We start from the raw sequence: 15,562 nt of genomic DNA, 5'->3' as shown, positions 1-15,562 counted from the left end.
GTAGGAGCCAAAACTCAAAGACTAACCCCATGGTTTTAAGTGAACAAGTCCAATTTCCTCCTTTGTAGCTCTTGACACATGTTGGCTGCGTGCCCCCTCCTCGCCTTGTTCCTGCAGCAGAAGGCTCTGCACTGCAGGTCAGGGGACGATAAGGAAATGAGCAGTGTAATTTCCAAGGCCTCCAAACGCAGCCCTGTCAGCAGCTCCGGAGGCGGCTTACTCAAGCATGGCTGGAGAAAGGAAACCGCAGCGAGAGGAGCCGGCAGCTGCTGCCGCGCGCTCCCCGCCGCCTCCCGGGCGCCCTTGGCTCGGCCTCGGCCGGGGCTGCCAAAGCCGCTGCAGCTGCAGCTCCCTGAAGGAGCCGGGGCGAGGGTGGGGAGCGCTGCGAAGAGGCGAGCCCACGACGGGCACTGCCCAACACACACGGGTCAAAATCTCAAGCGCACAGCCAAGCACGAGGCCGGGGAAGCGCACGACGCCGCTCCCAAGGGCACCCTCTGCATCCTCAGTGCGATGGGAGTCGCCGTCAGAGCGGCCTGGGTCTCGCCAAAGCCTCGCACGGCACAGCAGGGAGCTCGGAGGGCTTTGCAGGTTAGGGCAGAGAAGCTGCTTGAATCATTTGGTATCGGAGCAAAGGATCTGCCCACGGAGGGGTAAATATTGAGGCCAATACACGGTGTGCAGACAACAAAGCTGGAAGCTATGAGTGATGTGAATGTGCCACGCTGCTTTACCTGTGCCATCAGCAGCCAGCCAAGAAGAGGGCAAAAGCAAGAAGCTGGCGATGGCTGACACCGTGGCAGACGGAGCTGCTCGCACCAGCGGGATGAAGTGAGGCAGCAGCACACGATTAAGGGCCACGTGCAACGCGCTGCTCCCACGATCACGTTGGGTCCAAGCCCACAGCAGTCTCAGAGCATCCGTCTCTGTGAGATGCAAAGCTGGAAGAAAATGCAGTGCCCAAAGTAAAGAAACGTCTCTATGTGGAGGGGAAAGGCAGGGTGAAAACGCCCCGGTGGCTTCTGACCAAAATGCCCAGACCCACCCCCCGGGCTGCCCCAAAGCGCGGCGCACGTGAGGCAGTGAGGGTTTTCTGAAGGGCCGCGTCTCCAGCGGCTTCTGTTTGCCTTTTCCTCGTTTGCAGCAGCGTCACATCTGGACACTCGTCAGCTAAAACGCCCTCCTCCTGCTGAACAACCTCTCAATCAAAACAAAGCCGGAGCAGCAGCCAAGAGCTGGGAGGCTCTTTTGTTCAGTGCTTGACATCCCCTGGCCGGCCAGCACCGCCGTGCTCCCCCAAAATGCCGTGCTGCCCCCCAAAAAATGCCGTGCCCCAGCACCAGCAAGCCCAGGCACTGGTCCACACACACCAGAGATGGGTGAAGCAGCACAAGGCTCCCTGCGAGCATTAAGCTCCCGATCCTGCCCCCACAAACATATCTGGGGAGGAGCAGCGCCTGCAGCGCTCATGCCCAAGCTAGAGGAGGGCACGCAGGAGGCCAGGATGCGGCCAAGGGCACACACCTAAAAAAAGGGTGTTGGGGCTGTCGGTGCCGGGCGCAGCATGGCAGCTTCACCCCGGGCAGCAGCAACCACAGCAGACATCTGGTGACAGCGGCAAACATCTCCTGCTCGCTTCACTGCCGCGACGCACAGATGTGAGAGGATGTCGGAAAACCAAAGCAAGGCGCTCTTCTACACCCAGCAAGGACTCGAGGGCTGCAACACCCTGCCGGGAGGTATTTAAAGAGCACAAAAGAGGAAGGAGGGGCAAACGGCGATCTGCCTGTGGCACCAAAGCACCTTGTCAAGGAAAAATACTCGCTGAGAGAGCTCGACTCCAGCCGGGAAGGCACAGTGAAAGCTCCCGGCCCCTCTTCTTCGCTCCCCGGGCGGAAAGCGGCCTCCCCGCCACGCGCCGCAGCCCAGACAGAAGCGGGCGCAGGGCAGGGTGAAGCGGAGGCCAGGTTGCCGGAGCCCAAAGGTTGGGCTGAGTCACGGCGTGACCGTTCCTGTTTCGCTCTGAGCGAGTTTCTCGCTTCCCAGCGGGGTTTGCCTCGGGGTGGGCAGGAAGCCGTCTCCCGCAGCCGGCACACACCTCCGCCTGCTCTCCAGACCTCGTGTGCCGTCGTAGATGGGTACTGGCAGCTTTCCCCCCCAGCCCAAACCCCACAGACCTTCCTCCAGACCCAGGCTGTTTACACGGGGCTCAGCCCCCCCAGGCCGTGCCTGCCCCTACATGGTTTTGCCCGACTCAGCATGGGTACAGCAGCACGGGCGGCCTCGCGGTGCAGCTGGATGATGTCTGCGCCCTGTCTTCACAACCCCTACCTCACCTCGGCACTTCTCCCCGCAGGTAGGGCTTCTGCAGCTGAATCTGTGACAGAAAGACGGTTTGAACCGCAAAATGCAGACAAGGCAGCGCGGGGTAGGACCGAAGGTGCAGCCAGCAGCAGATGGCTGCTCGGGAGCGGAGCAGCCAAGCACGCTGTGACACCTCCCAGGCTCCAGCCCCCCTCAGGGTCTCCTCAAGCCAAAGATGTTGCCCCAAACAAGCGCCCAAAGCACTGCTCCTCCACAAACCCACCCAGGCGCATAGAGCACCGCTAAACGTTCGGCACCCGCAGCTTTTTGCGGCCTTTCAAAGCCATCACACGGAAGAGCATCTGCCCCTCTTCCTGGAATCATTCACCCCGCTTCTGCTGCTGGGAAGCACACGGAAACAAGGCGCCTTCCCCACGCCACTCCTTCATTTTACAAGCTTCAGCCGACTGCCCCAGGAATCTCCTTCCCTGACACACTCAGTAGCTTCTCACCCCGTGACCCGTCATCCCCAGCCTTTGCTCCAGATTTTCATGCTCCATACTGTGTTTTTTGTTTTGTGTTTTTTTTTTGTTTTTTTTTGCAGATATCTCCCCAGCATCTTGCTGATCTCAGCAACTCTCCCAAATCTGCTGAGTGCGGCCCATCCTTGCGTGCACCAATCCCTTCCTGGTGCCCAAAATCCCCCCGTCACACCCAGCGAGCACGTGCAGGACCCTTTGGGAGCAGGCCAACGCCACCCCACATGCCTGCCAGCCATGGCTCCCTCACTCGCCACCTGCACCGACAAGAAAATCGCTCCGTGGGCACACTGGGACCGCTCGGATTCAGGGGCACGGTGACACCGCGCGTGCGATCAGCACAAATGAGCTCTTGTAGGCACAAACACACAGATGGGCATACCTGAGAGTACCCGAAGTGCTGCTCGGACAGACAGACAGACACAAGGCCAGGGCACGCTCCACCAGCAGGAGCTGCGGGGCTCCTGGAAGAGCAGAGGGCATCCGTAGGCTGCTCCTGCCCAGACGCAGCGCCAGCTCAGCATCGCCGCCGCACATTAGCAGAGGAGCGACACGGAGCAACCACCCACGGCAGCACGGTGGCCCCAGGCTGATTGTCACCGCGAGTGGGACAAAGCCCACGTACCAACAGCAGGCCAAGCAAGGCGGCTCCCGTCAGCCCCGCACCTTGTGCTTGCTCGCACGCCCACGCAGAGCCCGCGTTTACCAACAGGCGAAGGTCTCATCTGCAAACGAGGCAACTGGAGAGAAACACATTCCTCGGGGAGCTCCAGCAGGAGAGGTGAGGCTGCTGGGAAGCGGAGCGTGGCAGCCAGCAGGCTGGAGACCCGCAGTGCCCCGCTCTGCTGGAGGTGGCACGGGAGCAGGGCGTCACCCTCCCGTCTGCCCCGGCTCCTCCTGCAGAGCTGCAGGGACCGGGGGTCTCACGGGTGCTCGGCACCGCCGCCGCCTCCACCCGCAGCCCGGCCCCTTCCTTACCTTCTCCGATTTGACCTTTTTCAGCTGCCGGCACTCGCCTTCCCCGTCCTCCAGCTCCGACTTAACTCCCAAGGGATTGAGCGCCGCTCCCGTGTCAATAGCTATACTCCCAAGCTGCTCGGCAGCAGCAGGCTCCGTTCCCTGGCCACCATCGTACTGTCCCACCCGCACCGCCAGGGCCAGGGGCTGCAGCACACCAGGCTCCTTCTCCGACGGAGCCCCCGCACCCTCACTCCTTTCCTTCTTGCTTTTGGATGAACCACCCTCCTTGTCCTTCTTGGAGCCGGCCACGCTGCGAGATGCCTTGGCCGACTTCTCCGAGCCCTTGGGGGTGACGGCAGGCACCAAGCCACCAGAGTTCGCGCCGTCCCCAGAGCGTCCTTGAGCCTCCTTCTTGCCGCCAGCTCCCTCGCCGGGGGTGAACAAGGAGGTCCCCGGGGTTGGCTTGCCACTGTCCTTGCCACTCTTGCTCCTTTTCGACTTGGATTTGCCCTCCTTGCCCTGCGGGCCTGGCACTGGGCTCACAAACTTGATGTTATCAGGCAGGGTCGCCACCGCGTTGGGTGCCGGCAGCCCCACCTCCTTGGAGCCCGACATTTCCAATTTCTGCTGATCCTTCTCCAAATCAGCGTCCAGATCAATGATGAGATTCCCTACGCCAATGTCCCATTCATCCCCGCTGTCGTACGTCTCTACCGGGTTCGCATCGATTCCTTTCCCTCCGGAAGCTCCGCTGCTCAAGGACATCTTAGAGTTAACGGCCCCTCACGGTTCAAGGCTCTTCCCTGCCTCCACGGCGCGGCTGCACCTACGTCCTTGGGCTGCCAGCGGTCGGGGTCTGCCCAGGTGACGGCATCGCTGCTGAAAGGGAGAGCAGAGAGAAGAGTTACAGGAGAAGAGCATGGCAGGCACTCCGGGCAGGGAGATGCACCACGGGCAGCATGCAGGCAGGGGACCAGGACCGAGCTGTCCCCGCAGCAGGTCCCCTCCAGGCCACCAGCGTCACTTTGCATCCCCGGTTACCCAAATCCCGCGTCGGGCCCAGCCAAACCTCCGCCGCCAGGCAGCAGGCTCCCTCCCTCCGCGTCCCCTCCTCGCTGTCCCTGCAGCAGGAGCCATCTGGCAGCGGTCCCTCGATCAATACGAGGCCCTGGCAGGTCACAGCTCCCGGCTCCAACAAGACATTACTCACACATTCCCCGCTCGCCATTTCCCTCTGAATTATTGAGCGCTGCCCGCGCGCTGCCCCTGGGATGGAGGATTGATTCCTCTCCTGCCAATGCCACCCACGGCCAGGGGCTGCTGGGGGGGGGCTCCTCCCTGCTGCCAGGGACGAGGTTTAGTGCCTTGGTGGCAAATAAATCCCAGCCCCGGGGCACCTGCGACACGACTGGCGCTTGGACTGGCGCTTGGAAGCATGAGAGCCGTCACCGAAGACCAAATCGCAGAGGAAAGCGCCGGCTTCCCAGCTCACGTGCCCCAAGGTGGGACAGCGAGAGGTGGCACCGTGCTTCAGGGCCCTGCTCCGAATTATCTGGCTCCAAACGAGGGGGAAGGCTGGGCTGGGCCACGCGGGTACCTGGTTTTTAAACAGCGCAGGGCCAGCTCCCAAGGCACTGCACAGCAACACCGACACGTCTCTGGAGGCGGTGGGGGGGGCGAGGAGAACAAAAAAGCAAAGCCACACGCAAGGTGGGAAAGCACCGAAGTCCCTCACTGCAATGAGCTGGTGGCAATTACATTTACGAGACGTAATTAACACATGAAACGGCCTCTTCCCAGCAGCTCCCCGGCCCCAGTCTCCAGATCTCGGAAGAAATCCTTGACCACCCATTTGGACGAAGCTCCTCTCCAGCGCCATCGTCCTTCCCCTTCCCGCCGCGCTCGCGGCCTGCTCCTGCTAGTATTTACGAGCAGCACTTCAAAAAACAGGTGACTTAAAGAGAAACGAGAAAAAAAACACGCACGCACACACAAATTTCTTCAAACCCCAGCAGGCAGGAGCCTGGAAAGCAGCTTCATGGTGCGTTTCCAGAGATGCAAACACTGTAAAAATGCCAAGGATTCTTTCATCAGACAGGCTGCCGCAGCCAGACCATTTTCCATCTGCTCCCCACAGCATCCCCAGCTCTGCACAGCTAATAATCCACTCTCTGACAGGTCATTACGGAGATTTTTAACCCCAGGAGCCAGGGGCTAGCATGCAAGCTGAAAATGAAAAGCACTGACCTCTCGTTTCAGCGGCAGGGAAAGTGCCGAATCAGGAGATCACTTTGTGCACCGGTGTCGCTAACGGCTTGCCAAAGCCACCCCACGCATTTCTCTCGCCTTCCTCTTCCTCCTCCTCCTCTCCCGGAGCCCTGACTCACCAGCATCCCCAGAGCCCCTCTCCCCAGCCGAGCTCTCCAAATCACCGCCAGGCCGAGGAAGGCCGCAGCTCCTCGGGAGCACGGCACGGCCTCCCTCTGCACTGTGGCACCCACGGCGATTCCTTCGGCCGGAGGGGTAAAGGATGAGGAGCCAGGCGGCCCAGAGTTTGAGCCGGCAGCGGTCCCTTCCCCAGGCACACAGAGCTCGGGGACGTGGGACGATGGCCGAAGGGGCAGAGATTTGGCCCCGCAGCCTCCAGCAGGTGATGCGCCGTCTGCTGGGCCCAGCGTCACCCACTGCCCGTGAACGAAGGGATACGCCACGGCCAAGTATTAGTTTTGTCCAGAAAATAAGAGGAGCGGATGAGGAGGACTTAGGTCTGAAGCTACCCAAACAGCAGCAGCGTCTGGTTCCTCCCACAGCAAAAGGAACGAGCCCACGAGTCCAGTGGAGAGCCGGGCACCACCGAAGGTTTAGCAAACAGGAGGAGAAAGCGTTCACCCAACGCAGGAGGCGGCAGAAGGGAGCCCGAGCCCTGCCGGGGCAGGGAAGGGAACCGCAAACAGGACGAACAAGAACGGGCTGGGGCTGCAGCGGGGAAGGAGAGGCGCGTCGTGCCGCGAGCGCTGCAGGAGCCGGCCTCCAGCCCTGCAGAGACCGGGGATCCGCGCCTTCTGGCCTTGGGTTCGAAGGCTGCGACCCCAAAATGAGATTTGGGTTGGTGGCTCCCTCGCAAGCCAGCCTGCATACGTGGGTCCCAAGCATCTCCCACAGCTCCCCCAAATGCCGGGTGCTGCTCGGGTGCTCCCCGCTCTCCTCCGCAAACCCCGGCGTCTCACGGAACAGACCGGAGGGATTGATCCAGCCATAAACGTGGCCTTCCCTTTACCTCCTGCCATCGCAGGATTGATCCCCGCACAACATGAAAAGCATGTGCTCACTTGTTGGCCTGGAGACCTGCCAGCAAAGCGTTTTAAGAGCAGTCCTGGAGCACAGATCCGACAAGGAGACAGCTTTCTGCTTGGGAATGCTGCACACACACAGCACCAGACATGAATAATTCAGCTCCATTAGGTGCCGAGACCTCTACAATCCACATCTCCGCACTGGGAAGGAGCCAGCGTATTAGAGACAAACCTGAAAGTTCACTTTCGGAGCTAGCAGCCAACTGCAAACACACCTAGAGAAAGCTATTCAAACAGAGCCAGGCAGCACTTCAAAAAGCACCAAGCCGAGAGCTGGGAAACCGCACAAGCCCCGGCTCTTTGTGCTGAAATACGCGCGGGATGCTCCGAGCCCGGCTCGCCGCCGCACTACCAGAGGCCAGGAAACCAGGCTGGGGATCGGCTGCAAGCCCAACGGGGGCGAGGGGCAGGAGAAAGCGCTTCTCCTGGCGACAAGGCAGCCAGCCCACACGTAGCAAGGCTGTCTCATACCCATGTGCTCCAGCCCGCAGCGCTCCAGGACCAGCCTCTGGTGGCTTCCAGACATGACTGACTGCAATTTTCACCCTGATTAACTTTCAGGAATGCCCGCGAGAAGGAGCGGCAAAAGAGGACGGAAAAAGCTCCTGGATGCGGCGCTTCCCCCGGCTGGGAGCGGAGGGCTCCGGCGCGCCGGTCTCGCGGGCATCCATCCCCGGGGAGGCGCGGGGCAACGCAGGAGCGTGGTCCCTCCGTGCCACGAGGCCTTTCCTCCCGCCGCCCCTCGCTGGCAGCCAGCCTGCAGCTTTCCCCATACGCCGCCTCAACACCAGATCCCTTTTTGTTTCCTTTTACGACTAAAGCAAACTCTGAGGGGACGCGCCTCCCTTTCCAGGGCCGCCGCGCTCTCTCCCCGCTCGCCTCCTACCGCCGCGTTCGTAATCCCCCAGCTGGGCTTGTTTGGGTTGGATTTTTGTTAAGTAACTCCCGTGTCTTTTCTGCAGATTTCTTTTTAAGATGTTCCTTTTCTCCCCGCCCCCTCTCTCTAGAGATGGGGGAGAAAAAAAAATAAAGAGAGAAAAAAAAAAAAAAAAAGAAGAGAAATGTTGAATGAGAGCCAGCTGGCACGCACAAGAGGAGACGGAGAAATCTGCACAAAGGAGCTTCCTCACTCACTTGCTGCTTTCAGCTCCAGAAATCCGGCAGGGGAGGAGGGTTTGCTCTCCCCCATGCATCAGTCAAGCCGAAGCAGACAAAGGAGATTTACCATGACACCCTCCAGAACTGCCACCCGACAGGGGCAGGGTTCCTCGATCGCGTCCGCGCAGCGGGAGCCCGCGGCGTTGCGAAACCGAAACGCGGGGCTTCGAAAGCAGCCGCCCGGCGTGGCACCGGGCACGACCCGCGCCGAGGAGCCGCGCTCCTGCCTCCGCGCACCGGGAAAACTTCGGTGGCTCCCGGCTCGAGCGGGACGGCGCGGGCAAGCTGCCAGGAGCCAGCAGGCTGAGCCCAATTTGAATAAAATGGAGCCACCCTTCTCGTTTAATATGGAGGTGCGTCCCAGCGAGACTACATCTTCCAGCATGCAATGCAGCTGCAGCGCCCGGCGAGCGCTCCAGAAACTTACGCCGGGACTCCAAGTTTCCGTGGGCTGAGCCTTGACACCAGAGATGAACCTGACACGGGGCACGAGTCGTTTGCTGGCGGTCGGTAGGAGCCTGCGGTGTCCGAACGCAGGCTGGGGATGGATGGGAGAGGGGAGCCCGTAGCCGAGGGGAGGCCGGGAGGCTCTGCCCGCGGCAGGGTTTCAGGGTTACCAGTCGTGATGCCCACCTGCACCCAAACACCCGGGTAAGCATCAACGTAACACTCAGCATCGGTCAAAAAATGTGGTTCAGGTCAGAGCTCTAGCTCGCATCCACCCCATATCTGCTGGGAACCCTAAAACACAACCTTTGCAGCAACATTCAACTGAGATTATCACAAAGAAGAGCAGCAAAAGCAGAGGTGCCACAAAATACGGGCACGCAGCACCAGACCTGAAGGAAACGCTTTGCTGGGCTAGCTACAGCTCAGCATTTACCTCTCCTGACACTTATTTAGGAGAAGCTCAGTCAGGGCTGAAAACCCCCAGTGCTCTTGAACAAGGCTCGAGAGCAAAGCCAGCCCCAACAGACCCCCACTCGCACACGCTCCCCTCAGCCCCCAACGAGCCAAACGCGACCGGCAGCGACGTCACCACTGCGTGAGGCACACAGAAAGGGGGGACCAAAAGGGAGGAAACGTTTCAGGCCTTCCTTATATCAGGAAACAGGAAAAATGGCACAAGCTCGTCTTTAATCCTCCCATCGCTCTTGGAAGCGCCAGCACCAAAGTCACAATTTTTTGTTTGTTCGTGCCTCGAGAGCCGGCGGTTCTTCAGATTTACAGGTATTTTGGTTTGGGGCTCCTCAGCCCTCGTGTTTTTTTCAAGCTACCTGCCTCTGCACTGAATCAAACGCTGCTCAGACATCTTCTGCCGACACACAGGGAAATCCAAGGGCTTCCCATTTCAAGGCAACAAATTGCAAGAGAAACATCGCTCGCGTGCACAATCCTCGGCACCATCAGCAGGCACCAGAGTACCTGCAAACCCAGGTGAAGGCACCAAGCACGACTTCCTTCCATTCTGATACAGGACAGACACACGGCACCTTCTCGGCCCTCCCGCTTGCTGTCACTCACCCACAAACACGGAGCCACCCCCGGTACCTGGCTTGGACCCCGAGCTCACCAACACGCACACGGGGAGCGTACGGCAATCAGGGATGCTCAACGGGGATCTGCTCTTGCATCAAAGCTGCTCCTCAACTTGCACGTCAGGGTCCAACAAGGACCAGAATTACAGCACCGTCCTCACCCCAATCCTACAGCCCCCACCCGATCAGTGCGGGTCGCGGGTGCTGCCAGCTCTGAGCACGGGCCTTGTGGATGCTGGCAGCTCCCTGGTGGCACCGGCAGCCCCTGGGAGCCACACCTGGCCAGGACGGGCTCAGAAACGCTTGGGAGCAGTCTGCAGAGCGGGATGTGTGCTACCAGCAGCACCAGACCCAGCGCGGGTGCTCTCCTACCACGCTGCAGCTCGCTCCCGTTGAACCCAGTCAGCCACGCCGCTGCCGGCTGTGTCCAAAAATAACATGAAACACTCGAAACGGGACATCTGGGCGAAGCCGTTTGACTGGCACCGAGCTGTGCGTCGTGACGCTTCCCACAGGGACATATGGGACAAAGCTGGGGGTTGATTCTCCCTCATCCACGGAGCTGTTCTCCATTAGGAAACTGGAACGAACGCAGCCGTGCGGATTTCAAACCGGTCTGGTTACACCCTTGCTCACCCCAACACAGAAAGGAGCTGATTTACGAGAGGCTTAGAGATATCTGAATTGGTGCCCTGTCCTCGCCCACAGCCTCCAAGGGGGACCGGGCCAGAGAGCGCTTAGAAACAACCAAGAAGGCTCACAAATTCCAGATAAAGCTCTGCGCAGGCTGGAGGGACGCCAACAGCCTGCAAAAGTCGGCAGCGAAAGGAAGCAGCGAGATGGATGTGATCAGGAAAGATCCCCAAAACATCAGTCACGGAGATGGGAAGAGAGAAAAGCTGGCACCGAGCGAAGGCGTGCGGCGGGCATAAACAACTGGCGGAGCAAACGCCGGAAAAAAAGGCAGCTCGGCCTTCTCCCCCGCTCGCCCAACGCCGTCCGCAGGCCTGCAGAAGCGCACCGGTGGTTCTGGCAGCAGCCCGAGCTGCTGGGCGTTGGTGGGAGCAGACCGGGCACGTCTCGGCAGAGAGCTGCACCCTTCCTCTCCGGGCCTGGGGAGGCAGGGAGGCTGCTCGCCTCGCCTCGCCCCGGCCACGTCGGTGGGAGAGCACCCAGGCAGGGGGTGGTACACAGGTCAACCTCTCCCTCCTGCCTTCGCCACCCCAAGGAAGAGCCCCGGGGAGATGCGAACCAAGGGCTCTGCACCAGCTCCCAGCCACGCTCCCACCTGGGGCTCGACACAAAGGAGGCGCCGAGCACACGCCAGGGCAGCACGATGCTTGTCCATGGAGGAGGACGGAGCGCTGCGTCCCCACCGCTCCCAGGACCGCAGGGCAGAGGCAGCGAGCTCCTGGGCTTGATTTTAATTTGAGGAGAGAGCACCGGCGGCCTTGGCCCTTTCCCAGGCGTCAGAATAGGAAGAACATCTCTCCGCCGCTCCAAAAATGAAGGAGCCGCCACTTCCCCTCTTAATGCCTTTAATTCCCCTCATTCAATAACCAATTAGGGCACCTTGGCTACACGAGCAAAGGCTTCATTTGCAGCAGAAGACTGTACGTGCGGCTGTAATCCCTCTTGCTGTCAAGCCATCAGCCTGGGAACACTTTGGGAAAAACCAGCCAGACTGCGAAGTGCGGGAGGAGGGAAGGCAGGCACAGACAGGGACGGATGCAGGCACAGAGAGTACCAGACCAAGAAATCCCTCCAGCGCTTTATTTCCCCACCACCACCTTCTTTTTTTTTTTTTTTTTTTTTTTTTTTGAAACGAGAGGGATAATAAATAGGTGTGTTTCACAGATTAATAAAGCGCATTTGCAAAGCTATGATATACATCAGAAAGTTGCTAATTCACGCTAATGGCCCATTGCAAATTACTGAATTTTGCGAATTAGCCAGCACGTAAAGGAATACAATACAAAAAAAAAAAAAAAAAGCAAGACTCATGCATCAAAGTGTACTCGGCTTGTTTTGGTAGCTGTAGCCCAGCTGTAATTACTTGCGGCAATAAGTACAAAGGGAAGGTATGGATTAGATGCTAAACCAGAAAAAAAATGAAGAGAAAAGCTTCAGGACAAGAACCTTCACTGCAGCATCGCCCACCAAACCTTCTGGGAAGGAGCGTGAATTCTGCCGGAGAGCCTCCACCTCCTCAACGGGAGCAGGGCAGTTTGCGCCAGCCCCCCTCACGCCTTCAGGAGCTGCAGGCAGGATCCTGAGCTCTCCTCGAAGCACCAGGTCTCGGGGTAACTCAGAGCCAAATCTTGAGGGTCAGCCACGCGGAGATGCTCCCATTGCACCACAACCCAGGAGGGGCTCCCCGGGTTTATTAACAGCGCTCTGAAATCGCCTCGTTTTGTTACCAATAGATCGTGGTACCCATGCCAAGCGATGAGATGCTGCACCTGATGAAATGCAGTCCACAAACAGCCTTCCAGCTGTCCCGAGAGGCCGAGCAGACCCAGCAACAGCTCAAAGGGAACAACTCAGGCTGAAAAACTTTCCCGTGCCCATGACACGCTCGGTGACAGAGTGTCAAAAAGGAAGGTTACCTTCCCTCTCCCTGTCTCTTTTCTTGCTCCAGAAAACAAGGAAATGAATTGCAGAAGTTGAGCGCTTAATGCTTAAATACAAGATCAAGATTCTCCTGAAGTTCTCTTTCCTCATCCACAACCACGCACTCACATCCTTCTGTACCTCTCCACACACACACACCCCCCTCACACCGCATCAGAGCTGACGTTTAAACAGGTCCATCAGAGATTTCTTTGCATGTGAAGGACACTCAGCTGCGAAAAAAGCAAGACAACATCTCAGCTTCAATTAGGAAACAGATTTTTCACCGGAACCCAGAAGTGAAATAGGCATTTCCTTCACAGAAACTAATAAATTTGACACACAAAAAAATAGAAATCTCAGAAGCAGCCAAAGTCACAGCCAGGTTTCCCAGACAGGCAGCCAGCCCGTTTTCCCTTAGTACAAGGCCATCAGAGCACAAACTTTGCCTTCTCCCTGAAACCACGCTGCACCACAAGGCACTGATCCCAGTTAGCAGGAAAGTGCCTTTTTTGTGTTGCCGTGCCCCGATCGGGTCTTTTCTTCTCCTTCCCTTGCATGAGAGCTGCTGAGGTCGCATCACTCCACTCTGCACCCGTTCTGCAGAGCGGCCCCGAGAGCTGGGGAGGATGAACAGGACCATGAGGCTGGGTGCCAAATGAGCTCACTGGTTCCTCACCTGCTTCTGTGAGGGCAGCCGAAGTACCCGTGTGCTCCGAGGCCACCCCAGGGAACCACCCGAGCCAGCAGAGCTCCGCAGAGCTCCCACACGCTTCGCCCATGCCCACAAAGCATCAGCAGAAAAGAGGTGCCAAGGGGGAACCCCAGACTAACACTGCCTGGACATCTCCAGGAGCTTTGGGAAGGTCGGCGTGCACAAACATCTCAAAAAGCCTTCCCACGAACAGCCAGCAGCCGCTGGGAAACGCGAGGCGGGTTTGGGAACAGCCCCGTGACTCTCGCAACACCAACTGGGGAAACTGCTGTCCACGTCCCACAGCTCACAGCACCAGGCTGCCCTGAAACAACGTACCTGGGAGCAGAAATACCATCCTCTTTACATAAGGCTCGGGATAAAGGGGACAAAGAGGCTTAGTGCCTTACAGCTGGCACCAGCATTGCATCAGCACCCCGAGGCCTTAATCCGAATCCGAGCGCGGCCGCGTGGGAACACAGCAAGGCTCCAGCCCACGGGGTCAACAGCAACACGGTGAGCGAGCAGAGGAGAAGTGTGCCCGGGAAACACCAAGGCAGTCAGTGCCAGAGACCGCTGCCCTCGCCGGGTGGCTTTGTCATGGCCCACGGTTACCGGCCGGGCACACGGAATTGATCCACGTGCGCAGGGACGCCCGCGCAGAAGTGCCAGATCCACGAGGCAGCTCCTGGTGTTCTTTAACTCATGCAAAAAGGCAAGGAATGTAAAAAAAATACTGCAAATGCAAACCTAGAGGTGGATTTAAATTCAACATTGCCCAGTTCTCAAAGAGAACAAACCTGACCGACCTTGTTTGTACATCACCAAGACGCACAAGCTGTTAGGTAGCTTCGACGTGGCTTGAGCATCCCCCCGCTGCCTTCCCACCTCGTGAGCCATTTCTTCCCGCAAACGCTTCCAGAGAGCCAAAGGACTTCAGAGGAGAAGCTCTGGTGGCCGCAGGGCTGCGACCCGAGGTCACGGCCGCATGGCTGCTCGCGCTGCGGTTCCTGCAAGGGGCCTTTGCGACCTCGCCACTGCACAGAGGGAGAAATTATCCGCCCTTCCCACCCAGCCTGGGCTGGGGTGCGGGTGGCTGAGCGTCCCTTACTCTCGCCAGGTTCTCCCTCAGAGCCAGGCTCTGCAAAAAATAATGTTGCCGCTCTGCAGGCACGCAGAGGACGCGGTAACGTGCGCCGAGGCACCTCCACGCACAGCCCGGCACCTCCAGCTAACGAGCAGCCGAATGGCGACGCGCAAAGCGCACAGGCCCTCCGCTGGAAATGAAGTCCAAGCATGAAAAAAAAAAAAAAAAGCCCCAGCGCCCCGGTCATACTCAATTACAGGTCATTACAACTTGCTTGATAATTAATTTCCTCTGGTGGCTCTGAACTGGCTCGGGGCCCTCGTCCTGAACGCGAGGCCGGTTTAGGTAAAACATTAAATCCTCGTTCTTTTGCACCAGCGAGATGGCCACGCTCCTGGCGCCGTGCACGTCGCCCTTCCTCGGCGAGCTCTACCCCGCGGGGAGAGGAGAAAACGCTGGTGGATTAAAGGGGGTGGAAAAAGGACGAGGATTTCTGTTTTCAAGACCAAAACGGCCTCAGAACGATAAATTATAAATTATTCCGTTCAAAAGCTAATCAATAAAATAAGCTGACTGGATTTTTCGAGCGCTGTGCAGGGCTGTGTACTGCCAACAAAGAGCTAGAAATGTGCAGCATAATCCGATGCCGGAGTCATCACACAAAGCGTGGAAATAGGTTTTCCTGAGGATGTCCAGGCGAGGAAGGCTCGCACACCAGCATCGGCCCTGCTCTGAAAGTCAGCCCCGACACCGGCATCCTTATTCTTCTGGAGGGGGGGGGAAAAAAAGGGCCCGCGAGCTCTTGGCCATACGTCACACAAAAAAATTCGTCTAACACCTCCTCCGAGGGAAAGGGCCTACCCAGAACAGGGGGGAAGGGGGGAAAAAAAAAGGAAAAAAAAAAAAAAAAAAAAAAAAAAAAAAGAGGCCTGCTGGGAGGTGGAGGGGAGCCAAGTCTGACAGACAAGACCTGAACCTGTGACCTTCCCTGTGTACACAATGGGCGGGAGGGAGGGAGCGCTTTATCTCAGGAGCGCCCGTTCTCACCCCTCGGCTGCACCCGGAGAAAACCGGAGCCGTTCGTGGCCACCGGAGCCATTTGTGGCCACCGGAGCCGTTCGCGGCCACCGTGCCCGGCCGGCAGCTTCGGCACTTACCGCAGCCACGAGCGGCGGCGTCCCGGGGGGCTCGGGATGGGGCTGTGAGGAGCACGGCGATGGCTCCAGCGCAGGGTGCCCGCGGTGCTCGGGGTGCCCTCGATCCCGGGCAGCGGAGGAGCCCCGTGCCCTCCAGCGGTGCCCCCCCCGTGCCCCCAA

General features: G+C 58.8%; 1 protein-coding gene across 3 annotated transcripts in view; it reads right to left on the bottom strand.

Moving 5' to 3' along the window:
* Positions 1-15,562, bottom strand: part of ZNF609 (zinc finger protein 609) — a 48,180-nt gene that overhangs the window by 31,882 nt on the left and 736 nt on the right. For 2 of the 3 annotated variants that reach the window (XM_082769137.1, XM_082769135.1), the window contains exon 2: positions 3,822-4,682. In XM_082769137.1, the coding sequence (XP_082625263.1) occupies positions 3,822-4,568 (747 nt within the window). In that variant the 5' untranslated portion in view covers positions 4,569-4,682. The remainder of the gene's footprint in view (positions 1-3,821; positions 4,683-15,562) is intronic. The other variant, XM_082769136.1, reaches the window with a different exon arrangement.

This window comes from Aythya marila, assembly GCF_965140915.1.
Source record: "Aythya marila genome assembly, chromosome: 11".
NCBI lineage: Eukaryota > Metazoa > Chordata > Aves > Anseriformes > Anatidae > Aythya > Aythya marila.
The sequence above is the reverse complement of the archived record's forward strand: the minus strand, read 5'-3'. Positions and strand labels throughout refer to the sequence as shown.